General features: G+C 29.8%; 2 protein-coding genes across 2 annotated transcripts; both read right to left on the bottom strand.

Annotated features, from left to right (window-relative positions):
• Positions 1 to 5,284: 5,284 nt before the first annotated feature.
• On the bottom strand, positions 5,285 to 8,006 carry LOC7485175 (uncharacterized). The gene is made up of 4 exons (XM_002317672.4): positions 7,652 to 8,006; positions 7,479 to 7,561; positions 5,725 to 5,780; positions 5,285 to 5,633 (listed from the first exon to the last, which is right to left on the bottom strand). Exons 1-4 carry the CDS (start codon positions 7,821 to 7,823, stop codon positions 5,555 to 5,557), a joined length of 390 nt encoding a protein of 129 aa, XP_002317708.3. The 5' UTR covers positions 7,824 to 8,006; the 3' UTR covers positions 5,285 to 5,554.
• Positions 8,007 to 11,316: 3,310 nt separating this feature from the next.
• Positions 11,317 to 13,006, bottom strand: LOC7485174 (peroxidase 3). The gene is made up of 4 exons (XM_002317671.4): positions 12,681 to 13,006; positions 12,324 to 12,512; positions 12,073 to 12,238; positions 11,317 to 11,970 (listed from the first exon to the last, which is right to left on the bottom strand). The coding sequence occupies exons 1-4, from the start codon at positions 12,885 to 12,887 to the stop codon at positions 11,564 to 11,566; spliced, it is 969 nt and encodes a 322-aa protein (XP_002317707.1). The 5' UTR covers positions 12,888 to 13,006; the 3' UTR covers positions 11,317 to 11,563.
• Positions 13,007 to 25,731: the final 12,725 nt, after the last annotated feature.

The raw sequence follows: 25,731 nt of genomic DNA on the forward strand, positions 1-25,731 counted from the left end.
AGAGATTTGTTTTATTGTTTTAATATTTATTAGGGACATGACCACTATCATAAATCATAAATAATCATTTTACATTCATAGAATTGTACTCGATTTGTTATTAATACTACAACTATCAATAATTAATGGCTTACCATAAAGACATACATGAATCTAATTTATTTTGTACAAATAATTTTTTTTATTAACGTAGGTGTTCGGGCCAGTTTGCATGTACCTCGACTAATTCCACGGGTTCTGAAGTTAACGACCATGTAATCCTCCAGTAACCCTGAGGTTTGTGGGAATTGAACTGATGATCTCTAGAGAGTAAACTTAGAACCTGACTAATTGAGTTACACCCTTTACGATTGTTGTCTTTATTTTTTTCCTTCTTCGTGACCTTGTTGAATTTTTATTTTTTAAAAATTATTTTTGATATCAGTACATCAAATATCTTAAAACACCAAAAAAATTTAATATAAAATAAAAAAAATAAAAAATTTAATTTTTTAAAAGAAACACAAAAATCAACAAACCCTAACAATATTATCACTTTATTATTAACCATCACAACCACCTGAAGATGCCTCCACTATATCATCGCCATTACCATATTCCAATACCATCACCTCTCCTCCTCCTCCTTGTTTGCAGTCACCAAACAAACACTATTCGCCCGCCGCCACCATAATTATCACCTTTATTCCATCATCATTCCTCTTTCGATCACCATCACCTTTACTCCATTACCACCATATCACAATTGGTTAATTATCCCCTAAATTACCACTATCATTCCACTACAAAACGCCACATGTGATTACTCACTCTCTCTCTCTCTCTCTCTCTCTCTAGCAGGTTAGCTTTTAGGCAAGACTGGAATATATATCGGCTATGAACCTTAACAAGAATATTATACTATCATATTTTGGTGAGAAAGGAGAAGAGAGGTATTAATTTACAAATCCTGTGATTGCTTTACATAATTATGTGAAAAGAAAAACTAACCCACTTCATCTAATCCTTGTGCTCGTGCGTGCATCACAACATCTTGTAATTAATTACTTATTTATTTACCACGTTCAAGTCAAGGTAAAAGGAATTAGGGTATAAATTTAAAAAACTAATTGACCAAACTCTGGAGGCAATAATAACAAGGGGTATTTGCCTGTATTTTTGTACTTACAGTTATATAGCAGCATGAAGACCAATATATATATCTCTTTTTGCTGTGGTGTAAGATAGGCTATATATATCGATCCAGGCTAGTATTTGAAGATTCATGAGAATTTTTATTACTTTAATGTATTTTAAGTTTGAACCTTAATTGCTAAAGGGTGGATTTGAAGTACTGTAGATGTTATTTTTTAAAGTGTTTTTTTTTAATATATTAAAATAATATATTTTTTTATTTTTTAAAATTAATTTTTGATATAAGAAATATAAAAAAATTAATTTAAAAAGAATTCAAAATTTTCTAGAAATGTTATTTCGACCGAAATCCTAAACACTAAAAAAGAAAATATATAAAAACAATTTTAAGTATTAAGTATCTTAAATAAAAATATAAAAACGTTCGCACAATTTTTAAGAAAGGTATTAAAATGTAATATTTTTTTTTATACCACTAAATATGTTTTTCCATTTCCGTCTCAATCTTTTTTTTTTGGTAAATTCAGAAAATTAGAATATGTTAAAAGGTAAAAAAAATAGGGTATTTATTATAATTTGACTTTTAAATTAGAACTGCAAAAAGAAAAGTAATACAATAAGAAAGAAGAATGGGCTAAAGCAAGCCCATGTGACGAAGCCCAACTTGTTTAGATAACAAGAATTGTCCACAGGTAAAACTTTCGAAGTCCTTTCTGGGAAGAGCTCAAAACAAATTCTAATTGCAGAAATCCGATGAGTTTGCGGTTCCTTACAAAATAGGAGAGCCTGCACTAATGGTCTGCATGATCTTAATTTCCAACTTCCTCAGAGAAGTACTACAGAGACTTACCACCGATTGACAGTGAAAGTAGACTTTCATCGATCACGGTATATCTCCATTGAAATGTTATATTTTTTGTTTTGTTTTTATATAAATGATGTTCATTGTGCTTTTGCTCATTGAGATTAGGTTTCTTCATAATAATATACATGTCTCGGAGAGTATTCCTGCAAGGTCTGCAATGTTTTGCAGATGTCATATTCTGTAAGGGGAAAATTCATGCTTTGATGTACAATGGATCGCTGCGGGTTATTGACATTCAGCCTGATAATCCACATGTGGAGGACCTAGCTCCGCCATATCCTGTGTTAAGAGGAGGTTCTCCGCCGTACATAGTAGAGTCTTCCAATGGGCTTTTGATGGTTGAACGACAAAATAAAATTTCAAGGTCTAATGACCCCATAAAGGAATTTGTAAATAAAACACTTCAATATTGTATTTAAGCTTGATCATGCTTGTTCACGGTGGTGCAAGATTACATATATTGGAGATGAAGTATTGTTTGTAGGATTTAACACTTCAATGTCGAGATCATCATTAGAATTTTCTGAATTGAAGAGAAATAGTATATACTATTGGGTTCTTGAATATCATACACTCAACGAAAATAATAAAACAAAATTATTTGAGAGTTTTCATAATCTTATTAAACAAATCTAGAGTTGTTTATGAATTTATTACTTAAAAATATGATCTTCTCCGACATTGAATCATTTCTTAAAGACTGTGTTGTCGCAAACCATAAGCTGTCTGATTGTCCGACCTTCAATGGTAATCCACACGAACCATCAGTGAAAAATCTCCTAAATCTCTATTTATGAGAGAATGATTGTTATGTCTAGAATGCTAGCTCTTTATTTTGTGACTTACGTAGTTTTTTTTATTTAACAGAAAACCTTTTATAAAATAAAAGGCATAACTTTATATTTATAAGGAATACTAAAAACCGTATGAATGACAAATTATTTAAGGATAATTTTAAAAATTTTATCAATTAAGTCCCTACTTAATTATTCTAAGAATAGAATTATAATCCCTGAATTAAATACATTCAAGTGTTTAATTTCTAAAATTAGTTTCAATCAAGTCACACTTAATTAATTATTCTAATTTAATTTCAGACTAATGATTCTTAATGTATGTAACCTACTAGGTTTCTAATTAATATGTTGGATCAAATATAAATTATAATTCTAAATAAATAAAATTTTAAAAATCAAATAATTTAATTTAATTCATATTTAAAGATCAAGTGCATCGTCGAACAACAAACCCATTAAATTTTTATGTTAATGGTTCTTAATATATCTAACCCATTAGATTTTTTTATTTGAAATCTTTGTCTATGTTTCTCTGTCTACATTTTATTAATATTTTTTCTTCGCACATGAAACACTCGTTACTTTTGTTATATGTGAAAAAATATAATTGACAAGCACTTGAGTTGTTATAATGAAGATGACAATCATATCATAAAACTATTGGAAAAAATATTTCACTCTATTCTTAATATTTGTGAAACAATAAACTGATTACCATAGTTTTAAGACCCGGTCCGGTCTAAGGCCCGGGTTCTGGGTTTTGACCGGGTTGGCCGGGTCAGTTCTTAAAAAAAAAATCAAAACGATGTCGTTTTAGTAAAAGAAAAAACAAAACAAAACAAAAGTCAATAGGTTTGCAACCGGGTCTTGACCGGGTCAGCCGGGTCACACCGGATTTTTTCTTCCCCTGTTTTTTCTTAAGCCCGGCTCGGTTCCAGCCTCAAGTCGGCCGGATCCTGAGTCGACTTGCCGAGCCGGACCGGATTTCAAAACTATACCGAATACCATTAAGTTTTATTTGTGAAAGATTAAGATAAGTCAACAAGACTTTAATTTCTTAGGAGCACAATGGCTCGGAAAACAAAATATTTATAAGGTGTTTCTTAATTTTTTTTTGTGTTGGCGTACTGTTCAACAATTATTCTAGAGCTGATAAAAGTTATTTCACCAATTTAAATATTATATAAATATTTTCTTAACAAAAAAGAATATCCTCCTCTAATTCAAAAGCTTGGAATTTAAGTTTTTATTTTTTATCTTTATCTTTCTAGCCTTAATTTCCCTTGTAATTTGAAGTTTTAGAACTTTGGATCTCCAAATTAGTCTTGCAAGGATACCTCTACCACGAAGTTAAGTAATTTAATTCTAGACATTCCAAATTATATTTTATTTATGAAATACATTTAGTTTAATTTATTCCATACTTTAGCAGTCATGCCTGTGCTGTTGAAAAAAAAATCTAGCTACGCCACTGATATACAATCTTTTTTCCCTTTAATTTTATGAATAAACTAAATTAACCCTCATTTTGAATACTTTTAAATTAAAATTAAGGCATCATAAGAGCACATATTATGAAAAAATAAAAATAAAAACTAAATTTTCAAGCCAATATTGTTTTCAAAAGGTGATTCAAGCATGAAATCTAACATGATAATAATATATATAATGTTTCCTAAAATAAGTTATCTATGATAAATCTTTTTTTTTTCGTAAGTAAGAATTATAAAATCCATGATCAATCTTCGCAACAATATTTAATAATTAGATAACTTTTCATATAGCATAGAAATGCAGCTATGTAAATCGTATGTAATATAAAATATAAAATATAAAATTTCATTAACACTTGGATAACAATTAAAATGATAGGTTCATATCACAAAATATTTTCTAGGTGTAAGCTTGTATATGTAGACGAAATGGAAAATAAAACATTGATTTAAAATCATAACATTTGGTTTTTATTTGATATATTATTAAAAAAAGGACCCATTTGGTCTTTCCTTGAAATTATAAAACAGAACTGACATTAAAAAAAAAAAAAAGACCTTAGCACTGTTCACTAGCCATGCTTCTAAATAAATTTTACAAGATAAAAAATTATTATTTTAATATATTTTAAAATAAAAAAATATTTTAAAAAATAATATAGAATACATGCTCTAGCGCTCTATGCTTCATTCCATATTTATGTTGATTAGGAATTCAGAATCTAGAGACAGACTTATCCAGCAGAACACTTAAATAGAACAATAAGACCTTCATTACAGCTGCTTAATGCCACACAGAGAGTGTTTACCCAACTAACTCACAAACTTCAAGTCATCAAACTTGTCTTGTCTGTTTTCTTTTTTTCCCGGGTGAGGCGGGGGCGGGGGGTTTCGAAGGTGTCGAACCTTTCCAAAAGAAGAGGAAGAAGAAGAGGAATTCGTTTGCCTGACTTGACAAGGGGAGAATGTAAAACCAAAAAAGAACACATGTCTGGTAGATTAAAACAAAAATAATATAGAAATAGCAAAGTTTAGTTTTCCAAACAGCAGTGTTCATACTGTACTCTCCATGGGTATGAGGAAAATGCAACAGCCTAATAATAGGAGAAATACAGGCCACAAGCACAGAAGATAAACTTGCAAATACATAATACTCGTATTTGTAACATGACAACATATCTAGTCGTAATGTCCATATTCAATACAAAACACAGCACTACTACTTCTCAGCCCCTAGTTATGAAATGGGGATAGGTGAGGAAAGACTACTGGTCCTTGTACCTCTTCTCTACTTCCTCCAAGCTCTGAATCTCCTTGTAAAATTTGCATACACGATAAACACACCTGCAGGCACATATAAGTATATAATGGCACGTGGCAGAATTGCAAATAAATAAATCAAGCATTTTCAAAAGCTTCCAAACCAGACATATACCAGTAGAGAAGGCATGCTGAAATGCAAAGAATGACATTCCTTTGAGCTTTGTAGATCTGCACAGCAGACTTCAATGGTAAGTTTGTGTAGATTCTAATGATAATAAACAATAGCAGTTTACAACTTTAATTCAAATACATTCTTCTAACATATAGCCTCATGAGATGCATTTCCCTGCTTGAACTGGTAGTTTTCAGAATATGCAATGTAATATACCTCCCAGTGCTTAATCTATCAATCTAAGTAAATTTATGAGACGCGGTTCTAGTCAGGGAGGGGGGATAGCGTTTGTTTACTCCTTCCATTTCAAATGATCAATCTTCATACTAGAAATTTCAGCTTCAAGTGATTTTCGACAGTTAAAAAGGGAACCATCTCCATGCACAACAAACATTACAACAGCTGTAAAAAATTATATGATTTGTTCTTATACATTTGTTCATGTCTAACAGAAGTAATGGAAATAACTACTAGCATATTCTTTTGAAAAATAATTATGGGGTATAAACCTTAAGTTTTTTTTATATTTAATTTAGCACTCCACCAGAAATTCAAAAATTAGGTATATGCCACTACTCAGAGAGGTGATGCATGTTGTGTGCATGTTTTACAGGTACCTGCTAGCGTGTGCATTACTTGCTATGCTTACATGGAATTGATAACTTGCTAAAATATTGGAGCATGCAACAGAAGTTCATATGTTATTGTGGAACTGAAAATCCAGCATCTACAGAACAGAATCTACTGGAAATGGAATAATTATCATTGTGTAAGGAGCTAGTTGTTATTAATGGAGTCATTTCTTCTTAAACTAACTGCATCGACAACAATACTCATGCAGAATCTAGCTTCTTGTTATGTGTTAATGCAAACTAAATAAAACTGCAATAACTGTAACCCTGCTCGTCACCCCCGGAGACACATCCAGGGAGTCCTGAATAAGAGAGATTACTGGCTCAATTCTGCCCTTTCAGATCCAGTGGCATCTACCAACTGCAGACATATTCCCAGGGAATACCTCTTTTTTGCACTCAATGTTTCACATTAGCACCTCACCTCTTCAATTTCCCACCTTTCAAACAGGTTCATGACAATCATGCTGTTCGGACATTCATGATGCTAGAAGTAATAATCTAAATTCAGGCAAACACTTTACATATACAAACGACAAACAACTAAACCACTTTTTATCCCAATAACACCTTTTCTTCTGTTTTGATAATTTAGCATGTCTTTTAATGACTCAGTTAACTGCTCAAGTGAGGTTACAATGAAATATCAGCAAAAGACTGTAAGAAAATAAGCAAGAACCCAATGGGGTAAGCTTGCATATACACAAAACTTCTGAGGCAATAACAAGGGTCATGAATAGCATCCAACAACGCTTCAAGAACGCAATAAGCAAAACAAAATCACACCCCAACATTTCATAACCATAACATAAAACACTACATCCCTGGCCACCAAAGATCCCATCAGATTCTTAGCAAGTTGCCACCCCTTTAAGATTACAAAACAAATCATGGCAGCCTCTCTCTCTCTATATATATATATAAGGAGAATAAAAATGTAATTTTTCCGGACCCTAATCCCAGTTTCCATTAATTTTATTTAATTTCTGTGAAGGAATCCAACGTTTCTTTGATAACGCTTAGTAATAATTAAAAATCGCCAAAAACCAATAACACATCTCTTACACAGAGCAAAAAAAAAAGAAGGAGAACAAATCAGCAAATCAGATGAAATCAACTTACAGATTTCTCATAACGATCTCTTTCAGCAGCGGTGCAGGTCTCACCAGTGCACATCAATCGATGCTCCATTTTCCAATATATATCTGTTCACAAGAAGAACAAAATCAAACCCAGAATTTCTAAAGCCCAAAAGAGAACAAAAGGGGTAAAAATATAAGAAGAGAAAAACAAACCCAGGAGCTGGAATCCGGCAAAAGGGACAACAAAGAGAGCCGGCTGGAGAACGAGAGAGATGAGAGAAACCAATCGGTACTTCAATAGCTTTGGCGACGGTAGTGTTAAGAGTACCGCTATTACTGCCTCTGCTGCCACTAGGTATGTCAGTATCATCCATTGCAACGCCATTTTCTTTTGTCTTTGATTTTCTTTCCAAGGACTGCTTGTTCTGTTTTTTCTCTGATTTTCCTTAACAACCAAGTTTTTGGGTATTCTTTCTTCTTCTTTTTTTTCCAATGTCTTTTGTGATTTGCGTTTTGGGCCGTTGGATTGCGATGAGAGAGACAGAGATGCCAAGTGGGGAGCACGACTTTTTTAATTACTTCACAATTTATAAATAGCAATAATTTAAGAATTATGGATGGAGTGTTTGGTGACAATAAATGAAAATAATAGAATTTGAAAAAAAAACATTTATTTTTATTTTATATGTATTTAGTTAAAATAGAATAAAGTAAAAATGAGAATGGATTATAGAAATGAAAATAAACGTTGGATATGGTTTCATTTTCATGAAGGTAGATAGGATTAAAAATCAGAATGAGAATTAGATTTTCCTTTTTTTTTTTAATTATCTTCACCATTATAGTCACAATCATCAACCACGATAATAATGATATTTTTTAAATATTATAATAATAATAGTAGTATTAATAAAATCAGAATGAGAATTAGATTTTCCTTCTTTTTTTTTTTAATTATTTTCACATTATAGTCACACAATCATGATAATAATAATAATAATATAATTTTTTTTATCCAACTACAAATAACTTTCTATTTAGTTTATTATATACTAGCTATATAAACTGTGTTTTGCTGTAAATCAAATAAAAAAATTAAGGAAAAAATAATGCTCAGTTGACACAAACATGTTTTAAACAAAGAGAAAAAATCAATGCCAAATAATAAAAATAAGAAAAAAAAACAATGTAAACCATTGTTAACCCATTAAGCTCATGACTCGAGTCATTGACTCAAATCAATAAATTTAAAAAAACCTTGAAGCCTTATTTTCAACTATTCAAATATTGAATGATGAAATTAAAAAAAAAATCAAAACATACAAAAAGATAAGAAAATAGCAATTGTAAGAAAAAAAAAGGCTTGCGCCCTCCTAGGTTAACACACCAAACCCACGAGTTAGGTTATGAGATTGGGATAGCCCGATAAAAAAAAAACAAAGAAAATCATGAAACCTAGTTTTTTTTAAAAATCAATGTTGAATTATGAGATGGAAAAAAAAAAAAACAAGTCCAAGAAAAATCTGACGCCAACCCTTTCTAGCCTATTAAACTTGTGTCCCAAACCATAATTTTATTGGAAGCACCAAACATAGAAAAGTCATGAAATTCAATTCTCAGCAAATCAAATATTGAAAGATAAAATTAAAAAAAAAATTAATCACACAAAAGGATTCATAAGAAAAAAAAATAATTTAAAACAAAAAAAAAAGTGTGAGCTCACTCGGGTTAATATGTCAAACCCACGATCTAAGTCATGAGATCAGGATAACTCTATAAACAAAATGAATAAAACTATGAAACACATTTTTTTTAAAAAAAATCAACTTCGAGTAATGAGATCGAAAAAGAAAATAAGTAAAAAAAATCGATGTGAACTCGTGTTAGCTTATAAAACTCATGACTCAGACAATTGATTGGAAAGCACCAAACATATAAAAATCATGGAGCCCAAATTTCAATAAACCAAGCATCAAAAGATAAAAATAAAAAAAAATCAAAAAAAAAATTAACAATTAAAAGAATAGGGATCAAATTTTTTTTTTAAAAAAATAGAGGATGGATAATTTTGGATTGAAGGGCTAAATTGAAAAGGAAAATCAATTTCACCAAATAATTAAAGAAGAAACCACCAAGGAAATGAGGACCATATTTAAGAAAAAAATAAAAAAATAAACATTTTGATTAAATGATGAAATTAAAAACTATTCAAAGTTTACAAAAGAAACATGAAAAAAATGAAGAAAAAATAATCAGTAACAAATCTGAAAAACAAAAATGAAAAATTGAGCTTGAAGGAAGCAATTGAAAAAAAATAAAAAAATTACAAAATGACCAAGAACAATTTAAAAAATCAAAAGAATGAAGATTGATACTTAATTATTTCCAACTAAGGGAACTGTCCTGAAATTTTAAATGTCAAACATGAATTTCAAGGGAGAAGAAAGAAAATAGAAGGAAAAAAAAGAATACGACTCTAATGACAATCCGTCTAGCACAACTCAACACGAGCCACTTATGGAGGAAGAGGACACTGTGGGAAATCAACTAACACGACGGAAGAAAATTTTCCACTACCGGATAACTCTTCTTGCGCTACCGAAGCCCTGCGACTCCTTTCACGTGCTTCCGCGTGCAGGGGGCATGCACCTGACATAATTGAATTTAATATTTTTAATTACTGTAAAAGACCAATTCATCCCTCCACCTATCTTATATGAAAATAAAAAAAATGCCCCCAAAGAAGCTGATATTAATTTTGACATCGAGGGTAATTTAGTAAATTCACTGTGTGAAAAATGTGAAATTAAAAAAAAAACCTGACAGCCAATTATCTGATTTTTTTTTCTTTTAAGGGTAGTGGAGGTATTTCATTGTTCTAAAAAAACTTGAAAGGATCTTTGTACCCCCATTGAAAATAAAAATGACAAACAAGTCACATGAAAGAGATCATTTTATCCATGAGCTTTGTCTTCTTAGTTGATTTGTTGAAGAGAAAAATCATCAATCCATTGTTATAATCTACATTAAACTCTCTGTTGTGCTATAATATTTTTCTCTCGTACTATAGGTCTTGGTAATATTTTTTTAAGCATAGTTATTAAATCTGGACTAGCCTGGTGGGTCGACTCAGGACCTGGTGGCTGGACCGGTCCGAGTAAGGTAAAAGAACGGACTGAGCAAAAACCCGGGCAAAACCCAATAGACTCGTGACCCGGTAGAGACCCAATTTTTTTTTTTGAAAATGTGTTTTTTCTCCTAACCAGAGACCTTTTTTTTATATATATTATTTTAATTGGTTATTAACTCTTTTTAAAGTTCACTATATAAACTATAAAAATATTTTATTTTTTCAATGTAGGACTTGAAACCCTTTAGTATATATATTTTATGTTCACAAGAAAAAAGTTATGTTTTTTCAATGTGAGATAAAAAAAACCTTTTTGATTTAAATACTTCAACTTAAAAGGATAATATAGTATTTTTTCAATATGGGATAAAAAACCTTTTGAAATAATCTTTTAAAATTTATTCTTTACAACATGTATAATTTATATTCACATAGATTGTTTCTTAATTTTTTTCATATGAAATATTAAAACTTCAAATATTTTTTTTATTTTTTCCAGGTTGATCCGGGTTAATCCAGGTCAACCCATGTAATCCGAGACCCGACTCCTTGACCGAGTCCATTTCCGGATCTGGTTTGATAAGTATGCTTTTAAGTTAATCATACTCCTCATATGTACTGATGATATTCCGGGGAATGTATTATTGTAGTTACCAAATTTGGAATGTAGTTGTTTAAAAAGATGAAAGAAGCTCTGAAAATTAGCTAGTCAAATGGGTTAGTTGCGAAAAAAAAATTCAATCTATCCTGGCATACCAATAATTATATATATAAAAAGTAGGCATTTGTTTCAATGCCTTAATTTGCTACAATTGAAAGGTATTCGAATCTTAACACCTTTATTTATTTATTTTACTTTCATAAAACAATTATAAAACATCGCAAGGATCATAGGATCATTACGACTAATTAAGCGACAAGCTTATTAATTAATGCCAAAATCAAAAGTAGTGCTAGAACATGAAATGCACAAACTGAACAAAAAGAAGATGGCTTCAGGAATTGATAACGCCGCACGTCTTTCTGATCTCCCCTGAGTTGCCCGTAAGAACCCCAATTGCTCCCATTCTTTTCATTGACTGGGAGAATTCTTTGAAAAAATCAGTTGATTTAACCAGCTCTCCAACAATATTACTCGAAGTTTTGTCTGTTAGAAGGGCTGCGTCAGATTGGAAGAGACCCTTTTGCTGTTTAAGGATAACAAAGTAGGAAGCATCGAAATTCTGAGAGCTGCCAGGGTCCATCTCTACTGTGGTGGTTCTGTCGCTAAGACTTTGGCATTTGGTCTTTAAGAAAGCAGCGTATGTTGAGTTCAAAGAAGGATCCTGGTCTGCTTTTCCTGTGAAGTTGTAGAGTCGATTGCTGAACAGGTTGCAGTGGCCAACACCAATGGTATGTGCCCCTACATACAGTATGATTCAAAAGTGATAAGAGATTCTGCTCAGTTATATAACCCTTGAGAAGTATGTGCCATTACTTTCTTGAGTATAATATGTAAGTATACCTGATAGTACAACGAGATCATGAACAGTTAGACCCTTGCTCTTGAAACTTTGAACGAGGCTGGAAAAGTTTAAGAATGGGGAAGGAATGTTTGTCAGGACCTCCGAAGCTACTGACACATTACCATCTCTTCTACCAGTAAGCACTTCCCACATTGGTTTTTTGAACTGCAGGAAGAATCGTATATGTTCGCTGTGATTACATGCATGATCATTTGAGTTGAGATTAAGAATGTTTATTTGCGATATTTACCTGGAATGAGACCGCATCCCTGGCAGCCAAAGCCAAAATGTCAGCACAGGATACTTTTCCTGCACATTTGTTCTCTAGCTCCGTTTTAATCTCATCAATAACATCGAAGTTTGCCAAAGATAGATTTGGAATTGCATCTTTCTCCGCTGTGCTATTTGCTGAGTTTATTAAAATGGAGGCATCGCAACCCTGCAGGAATTTAATTTCGAATTAGCTAGATATATGCATTAGAATTACAAAATGTGGCGATACTAGATGGTGTTTTTCTTTTATTTTCAAGCATACAATATCCACGCATGGACAAAGCTACAGATACTATTTTTCTAACAGCAGAATGAATATTTAAGCGTTGCTTACCCTTACGAAGCAGTCATGAAAATGCATTCTCAATAACTTTGCAGGTAAGTTGGGGTTGCTTGCAGCACGTGTTTCAGTGATATTTTTGACGATGCTCTCAGCTGCAGGGCAAGAGGTCCTGTAGAAGTCCTTCCTCAAATCACCAGCCTGACAAACCCCAACAACTGTCAAGACTGCTACACAAGCAAAAATAAAAGCAGTCTTCATATTAATCTTAGACCTAGAGTAAACTACGATTCTCAGCCCAATTCCGTCGAAGAAGTATATGATTCTGAGTGTGATCTCTCTAGCTGCAATGCAATAGAAAAATAAACCATACTCTTCCTTTTATACTAGTAAAACGAATCTTACCTATCTGAATCCAGATAAGCAATGCATTATACTATCTGTACAATATCTAAAAAACAAATACAACCTAGATTAGTTTATGAATATCCTGAGTAAACAGCCAACCTTGCTGCATAGCACCATTGATCCATGTTGTGAAAACGATGACCTTAAGCGTACAATATTATGATAAATTAAGCGCCTTGTTTTCCCATGTCAAATTAACAAATAATGATATTGAGTTTCAATATTTTATCAATCATAACCTTTTCCAACAAACATTAGGTACAGATGAAGGCAGCATTTCGTGTACCTAATTAACAATTGAAACAGTTTACATGACATTATTTTTTACTATAGTATATATGTTGGAAATTTATTTAATTAATATGATTTAAACAAATTATAGGTAAATGAGAAATTAATCTTAAAGAACCCATGATTTTTCTACTCAAAGATGTATTAGTTTTTCTAAATTTTATTCTTGAAGTATGGTGGTTAATTAAATATTGATAATGGTGAGAATTAATTTTTCAATATTTTAACTTTTAAAATTCACTATAAAAAGGGGGTGACGGAAGAGTTTTAAACATGAGTTTCTTAGATTTTTACATACTCTTCCTTACCTTATATTTTATTGTTTTCTTATCATTTTAAGCTCTGGTTTTCCTTCCAAAACTAGAATTTAGGTTCATCTTGTTGAGAGGTATTTGAGTTTTATATTTTTTTTATTCAAAGACCTTGTTTAGAAGTGTATCTAAACTAAGATGGTGATATTAAAATCTTATGAGACATATTACAAACATACTAGTTGCACAAGTGGAAACAATAAAACCTTTAGGACAAAGGATTCATCTTTGACAACAACAAAAGTTCACTACTTTAAAGTGATTCAACAAATAATTACCGTCATTTATTTTAATTTAATCATAGATATTTTTCTTATTACTAGTATACATGCTAGAACTTTGAATTAATATAATTTACAAGTTTCATTACATACTTAGTATGCATGCTAGAATTTTGTTATTGTTTTTGTTGAAAGCATGCATTCACAATTAGTTATGATCTTACATGCTTATAGTTTTGAACATGTATAAATTCTAGGTTTTTGTTGGATATCTTTTGTTTAGCTTGCCTTTATGAAGATAAACTAAATATCTTTGCTCATTAGTCTAATATATATTTACAAACTTTTATTTATATATTAGATTTTATTTAGTTCATCTTGAAAAACAATTATAGTAATAATATAGATTAATTATGAAAGAGGTTTTTAGCATCTTTAAATTTTAATTTGAGTTGCTATATCCTCACATATAGATTTAATTTTAATTCTATATGTTTTAATCTATAAACTCTTGGTCTATTATGATTTTTTTACTATTTTGTTTAATTTTAGAAGGTTGTTATATATCTTTGTTTTAAAGTTATACTTTATCTTCTAAAATTATTTTTGATGCAATTTGAATGGTTTGATGCATGTCATATATCTTATTGATTATTATTTCTCAAAAAGTAAATCATTGATTTGTTTATAATAGTTTATGCTACTTTGTTGGTACGATCATGCTTTTTGTTTATCTTGCTTATATTCTCTAAGTTTGGCATCAAATTTATCTGGTCAGCTTTGTTTGTGTACACGTTGTTACTGTTCATAAATACAAAAAGTTAGTGTGACAAATAGATTCAATCTAGAATGTTATATCTAAAGAGATTAGGTTTTAAATTGGACCGTTTGTGACCCCTCCAATCTTTTCTAAGAACTTACTTAGTGAAAATATTATTCATATGATACTATTTTTGTATACGATACATTTTACATTTGAAATAGTGATAACTGAAAAAATCACATTGAATAAAACAGGGTTCAACTTAGTGACCTAAGAAAGGAAATAGATATTGATTTTATCTTACATAGTTTAATTATTTTTATTTATTAAGTTGATTTATTACAATTTTTTTTTATTTTTTTCTTATTGTGGAACTAAAATATTTATTTATAAATATTATTGGCTATTGCTTTTCTCTCTCTATATATATATATTATGTCATGTATTCTCCTCTTTCTACTCAAGATTTAGTTATGCCAATCAATATTGCTTTGGCAAGTACAACTTCTGTAGTGAGGATTCCATCATCACCTTATGTGGTGTATGGTGAGAAACATGAAATGTTCAATGGATTGAACTTTAAGAGATGGAAACAAAAAAAATGTTATTCTATCTTACCACCTTAAATTTGGTAAAATTCTTGACCAAGAAAGTGCCAAAAACATCAGAAAATAAATTTGACCTTACTACTGTGATGGTTGTGGATACATGAAATCATATTAATTTCAAGTGAAAGAACTACATCTTGAATGAGTTAGATAATAAACTTTAAGATGTGTATAGTTTAATCAAAAGTGCAAAAGCATTATGGTAAGCTTTAGACAAAAAAAATACAAACTTGAAGATATTAGTATAAGTTAGAAACATGAAATGTTCAATGGATTGAACTTTAAGAGATGGAAACAAAAAAAAAATGTTATTCTATCTTACCACCTTAAATTTGGTAAAATTCTTGACCGAGAAAGTGCCAAAAACATCAGAAAATAAATTTGACCCTACTATTGTGATGGTTGTGGATACATGAAATCATATTAATTTCAAGTGAAAGAACTACATCTTGAATGAGTTAGATAATAAACTTTAAGATGTGTATAGTTTAATCAAAAGTGCAAAAGCATTATGGTAAGCTTTAGACAAAAAAATACAAACTTGAAGATATTAGTATAAAGAAATTTATAGTCGATAAATTTCTAGATTTTAAGATGGTTGATTCAAGGACTATAATGAGTCAAGTTCAAGAGTTCCAACTAATATTACATGATAAACATGTTAAAGGTACGTCTCTAAGTGAGTCTTTCCAAGTGGTCACGGTCATTGAAAAATTATCATCATCTTGGAAAGACTTTAAGAACTATCTTAAGCATAAGTGCACAAAGATATGGGGAATTAAAGACCTTATTTTAAGATTGAAGATATAAGAGGATAATAAGTTATTTGAAAAGAGAGTCAACTCTTCTGGTGTTCTAAAAATTAGTGTTATGGAACAAGTAGTGAAATACCATAACAAAATCAAAAGAATAAGCTTTTTGTAAAAGGGAAAGGAATTGTTAAGAAGTTTAATAACAAGTGTTTTATTTGTAACAAGACTGGGTATCTAGCTAAAGATTATAGAAATAAGGGTCAACAAGGAAACTCTAAGAAAAGGATTACTCAAAATAATGTCACTGAGGTTGATCACCTTACTAATGATGTTTCAAAAATGAACTTGTCTTGTGTTGTTTTTTAAGTCAATCTAATCAACAATCATGAGTAGTTATGGGTTGATATTAGTGCTGCAAGACATGTATGTGTTGAGAAGATGATGTTTTCCACTTATAAAGAAGTGGATGGAGAAAACCTTTACCTTAGAAACTCATCAACCTCAAAGGTATAGGGTGTTAGAAAGATCATACTGAAAATGAACTCTGAAAATCTTTTTACCCTCAACAATATACTGCATGTTACTTATATTAGCAAGAACTTAGTATCTGGCTCATTGATGAGCAAAATAGTTTTAAGATGGTTTTTGAGAGTGATAAATTTATACTCTTTAAAAGTGGTATGTTTGTAGAAAAGAGGTATCTCTGTAATGACCTTTTTAAAATAAATGTAATGATCATTGTAACTAATGATAAGAATAATAATAAGATTGTTTCTTCTTCTTATTTGTTTGAAACTTATTATGTATGGCATGACAAGTTAGGTCATGTGAATTATAATTTTATGCAAAGGTTAATAAACCATGGATTATTACCAAGTATGATTTTTTATAAAAACCATAAGTGTGACTTTTTTGTAGAACTAAAATTCACAAAATCATCTTTTCAAATAATTAAAAGAAGTAATGAACCTTTAGACTTAATTCACTCAAATATTGACGATTTAAAATTCATGCAAACTAGAGATTGGAAAAGGTATTATATTACTTTTATAGATGATTGCACAAGATATTATTATACTTATTTGCAAAGGAGAAAAGATAAAGCTCTTTAAATGTTTAAACATTATAAGAATGAAGTTGGAAATCAACTTAATAAGAAGATAAATGTAATAAAAAGTGATAGAGGTGGAAAATATAAGACACTATTTGGTAAATTCTATTCTTGAAATAATATTATCCACTAAATTACTGCTCTTTATTTACCATAACAAAAATATTGTTGTGAAATTTAAGAACCGAACATTAAAAGAAATAATGAATGACATGTTAATAAGTTCAGAAGCACCTCAAAACTTATAATGGGAGGCAATTTGAACTGTCAATTACATACTTAATAAAGCACCCAAAAAATAAATAAAAAAGACACTATATGAATTGTGGAAAGGCAAAAGATCTTCCTACAAATACCTCAAAGTGTGGGGGTATCTTACAAAGGTAGCAATACATGATCCTAAAAATGTCAGGATATGACCTAAGACTGGATTACATATTTATCGGATATGAATACAATAGTAGTGGATATTGATTTCTTGTACACAAGTTAAGTGTTAAAGATATTCATTCCAATACTATTATGGAATCAAAAAATGCTATACTCTTTGGAAATGTGTTTCCATAAAAGAAAACACAAGAAAATCATTCACTTAAAAAATTAATTGAGTCTAACTCAAGTAATCATCATCAATCAGAAGATAATGAATTTAACCTTAGAATGAGTAAAAGACCAAAAAAGACCATAACATTTGGTCCTGATTTTTTAATATACATGTTAGATAATGAATCTCAAATCTACTCTAAGGTAATGTCTTTTCTGAGAGCTTTCTAGTTGAAAGAGGTAGTAAATAGAAAAATTAAACCCATTATGAATAGTCATACATGGGAACTAGTGGATCTTTCTTCTAGAAGTAAATCATTAGGCCATAAGTGGATCTTTAAAAGAAAAATAAAAGTTGATGGCACTATTGATAAATTTAAAGCTAGATTTGTTGTTAAAGGTTTTAGATAACAAGAAGGTGTAAATTATTTTAACATATACACATGTGTCAATAATAACTTTCATACACACATTAATAGCCATTGTAGCTATCAACAAACTTGAAACACATCAAATAGATGTAAAAATATATTTTTTTAAAACGGTGACCTTGATGAAAATGTTTACATGGAACAAAATGAGAGGTTTGTTGTCAAATGGCAAAAAAAAAAATATTTATAAACTTGTCAAATCATTATATGGTTTGGAACAAGTACCTAAATATTGTGATAGTCAGTCTGCAATTGAAAGAACACAAAGTAGTATGTATAATGGTATGTCTAGACATATACACAATAGATATAATATCGCTAAACACTTGCTCTTAAATGAAATTAATTTCATTGACTATGTAAAGTAAAAAAAAAAGATATGCTAATAAAAAGTTTATCTAAAGAACTTGTGTATACACTACAACATTTAACAGTTTTACCGACGGAATTTTTCCGTCGACATAAGACACATATTCCGTCGGTAATTAATTTACCAACGACATTACCGACGGAAATGCTCCGTCGGTGAATCTTTAATCGATAATTTTTTATTCATCGGTAAATCCGTTGGTAATAAAAAAATATTATTACCGATGGATTTACTGACGAAACAGACGCGTAAAAAAAATTACCCGCTTCATTCCGTCGGTATATCCCTCGAAAAATATCATCGGTAATTCCGTCGGTAATTATTTAAAAACATTTAAAAAATCCATTTTATAAAATTATAAAATAATTAAATTAACATAAATCAACACTCTATAATATAAAAAATGAAGTTGCAATTGCTAAAAATTTAAAAATCCTATAAATAAATCAACTAAAAATTGATCTTATATGGAAAAAAAATCTCACAACAACATTTATACAATTATTAAGAACAAAAACAATTAAAAACAAAATAAAAAACAAATATAGTGAAAAAAAATCATGAAAAAAAAGATAAAAGAAAAATATTACCTTAATGTAGTTGCAAGTGAAACTAAGGAGAGAGAGAAAATTTCGTAAAACATATTAATTAAAAAAAACTAAGAGGATAAAAGAAGAAAGAAGAAGAATACATATCCAAGCATGGAGGAAAAGAGAAGGACATGAGGAGAGAAAAGAAGAGTAGAGAAAGAAATAGATATTGATGTTTTTTACATATAGTGAAGAAGAAGAAGAAGAAGCATAAGAAATGAGTTTGTCTCTTGTGAAATAAAAGGATTTAGGCTTTTTATTGGGGCGCGTTAGCGACGGTTTTACCGACGGATAATTAAATATTAATATTTAATTTAAATTTTCAATTTCATAAAAAGTTTTCAGAAACAGCCAACAATCACCGAAGATTTTTCAATCCGTCGGTGATTCCGTCTATAATATTTAAATGAAAATTTTAAATTAATTGAATTTTTTTAGAAAACCATCAAATAACACCGATGACTTTTCAATCTGTCACTGATTTTGTCCGTAAAGAACAACAATTAACAATGCAATTGGAAAGTGAACAGTTCTGGAGCTCTCTGAAAAATACCGACGGAAAATTCCGTCAGTGATTCCCTTTGTAATTGACATGATGAACAGTGCACGTCATCATTTGTTTTTGCTTTGTTTTAAAATTTTTTAACTATAATTCCCTCGGTATATACCGAGAGAATATTTCTATTTGTATTTATCAATTTTCTGGTAGTGATAATTCATCAAAGAAAATGAGTGTAAAGTCTTTAAAAGATAAAAAAGTTTAATGATAGTAACCATACCTAGTTGATTGGAGATCCTAATAGTTAGATTCAAATGAAAAACTAATAGTCATATAACATTCTCAGTAGCACTATAAAAAATTATTATTTCTTGATTATTCCTATGATGAAATAAATGTTAGTTGCAACGTGATAAATAATGAGCTGAGCTCTTAATGATTTTCATATATTTGCGGTACACCAAGTGAAGGATAACAAAATAATCTTACTGAAAGATCATCTATAAAAGTGAGAAATATGGTCGTTTCTTTGAGAATTTTGATAAAATATGAATTCTCTAAAGCACTCATGAATCCAAGAATAGTTAAGGGCCAAAACAAACTCAACAGTGGAAGCCAAAGAAATCTCTAGGTAGAGAACTATATGAGTATTATTTTTTTGGTTTATGCAAAAGGTTAATAGTTCAAAACATCACGTTCATTATTTAATTGAGTAAATTCGATAGTATTTCACTAAGAAATGTCTAAATTCAAAAGCTGCCTATTTAATATAGTAATATACCAAATCAATATCTCTTAACAAATTTTTGAGTTGTTTTCAAAATGGTATAAGACAAAAATTAAGGGATTGTTGAAAATTTATTTAATTAATATAATTTAAATAAATTATGAGTGAATGAGAAATTAATCTAAAAAAACCCTTAATTTTTCTACTAAAAAGACACTTGATTTTTTTTTTATTTAATTCTTAATTTATGATGATTAATTAAAGATAGATAATTGTGGGAATATTATAATAACATTTAAACTACAAAACTAATAATTAGCCGTGATTCAACCAAAAACAGTCATCATATTGTTATAGTATTTCAAGTTGATCACAGTTTCTGATCAGAATTTCTGATCAGAATCTTCCGGCGCCATGCACGGAAAATGGTTAGGAGAAGAAAAGAGAAAAGTTAAGAACATGGGATTGTCGTCGACCCATTCTATTTCAGAAGTTTAATTAACCTTTGAAGTCAAACTATTCTTTCATAATTTAGCTGTCGATCGAGTTTGACTTTTGCAATGGGCGTTTGGTGTACATGTAACGTTAATTTGCCATGAATATTGGGGAGCTGTCCATCCTTCCACTGGAGGGTTTAATTATGATAGGGTTTATTTATTATATTGCTTGAGAGGCAGGTTATCGACGTGTTCTTGTTGATATGCATGGATTCCCGGCTGGTCGGAGCATATTAAAACCTGTGAAAATCCACCGACACGTAAAAAATTGATTGAGTAAATGCCACTATATGACAGCCTCCATTTGTGCTAATAAGTCTATTTGTGGAGATCTTACGGTACCACGTAACGTAACCATGGCTATCAACTCCGGCATCCAACTAATAACGTGAAAAAGATTCAAGTTATTGATCAACTCCGGCCGGCACCTAGATTTGTTTCATTCTTTTTTTAAAAAAAGTTATTTTTAAAATTAAACATGTGTTGGGTTAGCTGGATTTTAGCGCATCAATATCTTTTATAGCTCTGTTAGAAAATAATATAAATCATATCTTAGAATCTCACCTAATAGTTTAAGCTATTGGGTTGAGATGATTCTTTGACATGGTATCAGAGCCTTGATGACCAAGCGGTCACGAGTTTGAATCTCACCATCCCCATTTATTTGATAAAAAATAAGCACAAAGTAATGTAGGCTTGTGCAAGTTTCAAACCCAAATGACTTTCACTTGAGGGGGTGTGTTAAAGAATAATATAAATCATATTTTGGGACCTCACCTAATAGTTTAAGCTATTGGGTTGAGATGGTTCTTTAACAAACTCAACTTAAATTAAATTTTAAATTATAGATTTTCGAGTAAGTAATTACATGTGTTATATGGAATATATGAGTTAATATATTATGAAAAAAAAAACATTATAGTTTCGTTAAAAGGGTATTTCATGTCCTTGTTCAAAAAAAAACATCTCGGGTAAATTGTTGGTTACGCGACGAAGTCCTATGTTTTCTAATTAATGGATGTTATGCTGAATCTACACATTAGTATATCTTGATAAGATCAACATAAAGTTTTTATTAAGAGGAAAGTCATATACCTAGTAAGAAACAAAAAAAAAAAAAAAACGAGAAAAACAAGAAGCCAACTAGCCCTAAAATGGAGGACCGACCGGATGGTCGGGAGACAGGCCCCACTTCCCGCACTCCATGCTGCAGTTGTTGGGCCCATCCCTTTGTTTAATCGAAGCTTTCAGATTATTGGGCCCTTCGAGAGTCGAATCCAGCATTTAGCTCTTTAAATCACATATTTTTCCACAGGTGGACAAAAGGACCACATATTCCAGAACGTGTTTGCATCCATCTAAACCAATTCTCTTCATAAAAGGCCCTTATTTTTATTTTTTATTTTGTCAGAGAGGCAGACGGTATATCATTTGTCTTTTTTAAAAACGACAACGTAGTGGACCTGATTTCTGTTTGACCTTTGTTTTATTGATTTTTAATATTTATTTTTTAAAATAAAATTTTTAAATAATATCTATTCCCTTTTGTTTTTTAGATTGTTTATTTAGTTTTTTTTAATTAATTTTTATGTCTTTATTGTTTCAAAAAGATTATTTTAATTTATCTATATTTTTTTATGTTTTATATAAATAAATTTTATTACTAAAAATAAAAATTATTTATTCTTAATAAGAACAATGACCTTTAAGATTTTATATATATATATATATATATATATATGAAAAGTTGGGATTAAATATCATACTTATCTATATTTTATTTTTATAGAAATGAAAATCTTTTTATTTTAAAATTTCATTTGCCATTAACAACTCTTTTTAAATTTATTGATTTATATATTTTAAGATTTATTTTGTTTTGTGTAAATAACATTTTTACATTTCTTGATTAAGAGAATCACAATGCAGTAAAATACACTCGCAACATTGTCTCATTTTTTACTATATTAAAAATTAACTTAAGATTCTACACGTTTTTATTAACACATATGATCCTCACTTTATTTTATTTATATATAAGCATCGGCTTTTTAATTCACAATTATATTTTATACTCGATGTAAAAAAAAACATGTTAATAATACTTAGATATATTTTTTTTGCGTTAGAAAAAAATACTAACCCATAATAAAACGAGTCAAATAGATGTGTTAACACTTTTTATTTGTATTTATTGGTATAAATTTTTTTTAATTTATTTAATTAAATACATGCATAAGTTTTTCAATTTATGATTAGATTTTTTTAATAAATAATATTGTTACAAAATCCTGCATTTTCTTTTTTTTTTCAAATAAAAATTATTTAGTTTATGATAAATCACGGTTCAAATAACTAAGAATATCTAAAAATATTTTTAATTAATCTAAGAATACATGGGAATCTGGGCCTTAAATTTTGTTTTCTTTTTCAAATTAAACGGACAGCAAGTTGTTTGTCCTTTTATTTTTATTTTTATTTTTTAAGACCAGAAGATGCTTCGTCCAAAAGCCAAGAATCCAATAATTATACAGTGGTTGGAAAATTAAGGTAATGATTTTTCAATTTAAAAATCTAATTTTTAAGTCATTTTCATTTTAAAACACCATAGTAGTCCAAGAAATTTTCTCCCAATCCAAAAAAACAAAAACTTAAATTGATTTTAAAATACAATATTAAATTAAAAAGAAGATTTCATCAAACCACCTATAGATTGATTGTTTTTTTCATTTTGTCGTCATTTAAAACAATACAATCTACTATGGACTAGATGAGTAAATCTAAAATTTCAAACCAGATGAAATTATATATATATGCATAGTCTTGAAAAACAAAGAAATTTTCTGGGCAATTTCTAGAAGTTAGAATTCAAAATCAAAATTTGGGGTTTTGTTAGGAATTCATGAAGTTGTTCCAGTCAATCAAAAAAATCCCACTCGCAAGCATTGTTGTTGTTTTCGCTCTTCATGTTGTTTCTACTCCAAACCCTGAAAAAGTAGAACCAGAAAGTTCACTTCCATTGTAATTGCTGGATCAAAAACAAGAAACCCATTCCCAAACCGTGGCTTCTTGCGTTCATTCGTCGTAAGGGTCTTCAAAGTTCAAACTTCAAGTTAAAATTATAATCAAGGTGGAGGTCATTTAATTTTGTCCAGTGTATCAATAGATTTAGCATGTTGTACCCCTGCTTACAAACTTGGAGACCTGCTTCAGCCCAATCAAGCTCTGTGGTGTGGAGGAATTTAGTTACTGCTAATGACCGGAAGAAGTGCTTCTTCTTCTGAGCTTTTGGCGTTCTATGATGCAGTTCATTCAAAACAAAACATTTCAACAATTTCTGATAGCTTACTCGAACTTTAACATCATATGATGGAGGACTGGAAAACACACAAAAAAAAAAAAAAAAGTTTTTCTTCTGCCGGTGGCATCCGTCCAGATCTCATGTTAAAAGTTCGTGGGATTTCAAATAACAAGGAAATGCCAGCAGCTGCTGTCTCTCACAAAGAAGATGGCCTTTCCCATCTCGTTGCAGAAGAAAAATATGAGCAAAAGTCAAATGGAATAAAGCCTGGATATAGTGTACATAACATGTTTGGTAAAAGTCCAGCACAAAAATGGCAATCAAATAATTATGGTAATTTTATAATTTTAATATTGTAATGGTTATTTAGTCATAAAATAAAATATAGTGGTAATTTTATAAATAATTTGATATTTTTTGTTAATTTTTTTTAACGCATCACAATAAAAATCTAAAGTGTTATAAATATATAAACAAATATATAAACAAAGTATAATTTTTCAAATAATAAAATCAAACTAAAAAAACAAGCATATTATAGGAGGCCTGATGTAATTTTTCCAACTAAAAACATACAACTTTTCTTAGATCAGATCGAATCTATTTTTTCAGGTAATATAAAATTTTAAAAACATATTAATTACACTCTTCTTCTCTTGTTAAGAGAATCACTGTCATGAAGTTTGATCCTTTTTGTCAAAAAAATCATACCAATTCATCGCTTTTTCTCTTTTTTTTTTTTTTCTTGGGTGAATCTCTCTTCTATCTAAACAAAGTTCTGAATCAAAATGTAAAAACCTCATAAAACATGGATTAAAATGAAAAAAAAAAAAGAATACGCACTAAAGATGCAAAAAAGGCTAATTTTTTTAGCATAGTAGTTAAATAAGCAGCGTAAAAAAAATTTCAAGTGTCAAATGTAGTAGTCGTCTGAGTTTTTTTTTTTTTTTTTTAGAAGGTCTTCATTATGAGGTTAAAGACATTAATTATTGATTAATATAGGGGTGTTTTAAGTTTATATATTATTGACATTATAAGGATATTTATTATGTATTTTTGGGTGAAAAATGAATTTTTTTTAGTTAAAAAAAATCACAACTTGATTTTACAACCATCTCTCTAGCTAATGGTTGAAAACATAGTTATTAAACTTGGACCGGCCCGGCGGGTCAACGCGGTGGCTGGACCGGTCCGGGTAAGACAAAAGACTAAGGTAAGAAAAAACTCAGAAAAACCCGGTAGACTCGTCGGGTTGACCAGTGACGCGGGCGACCCCGCAAAACCTGGTTGAGACCTAGTTTTTTTTTTCAAAAGTGTTTTTTCTCCAGCCAGAGACCTATCTTTTTTATATTTTTTTTTGCTGATTATTAACCCTTTTCGAAGTTCAATATATAAATACTAGAATAATATTTTATTTTTTCAATGTAGGATGTAAAGTCCTTTAGTATATATACTCTATATTTACAAGAAAAAAGTTATATGTTTTTTTCAATGTGGGATAAAAAACTTTTTGATTTAAATACTTTAACTTAAAAGGATAATATAGTATTTTTTCAATGTGAGATTTTAAAGGATTTAAAACCCTTTAATATATATACATTATGTTCACAAGAAAAAAATTATTTTTTCAAAATGGAATTTGAAACCCTTTAGTATATATACTCTATGTTTATGAGAAAAAA

Source organism: Populus trichocarpa, chromosome 12, assembly GCF_000002775.5.
Source record: "Populus trichocarpa isolate Nisqually-1 chromosome 12, P.trichocarpa_v4.1, whole genome shotgun sequence".
NCBI classification, from domain to species: Eukaryota; Viridiplantae; Streptophyta; class Magnoliopsida; order Malpighiales; family Salicaceae; genus Populus; species Populus trichocarpa.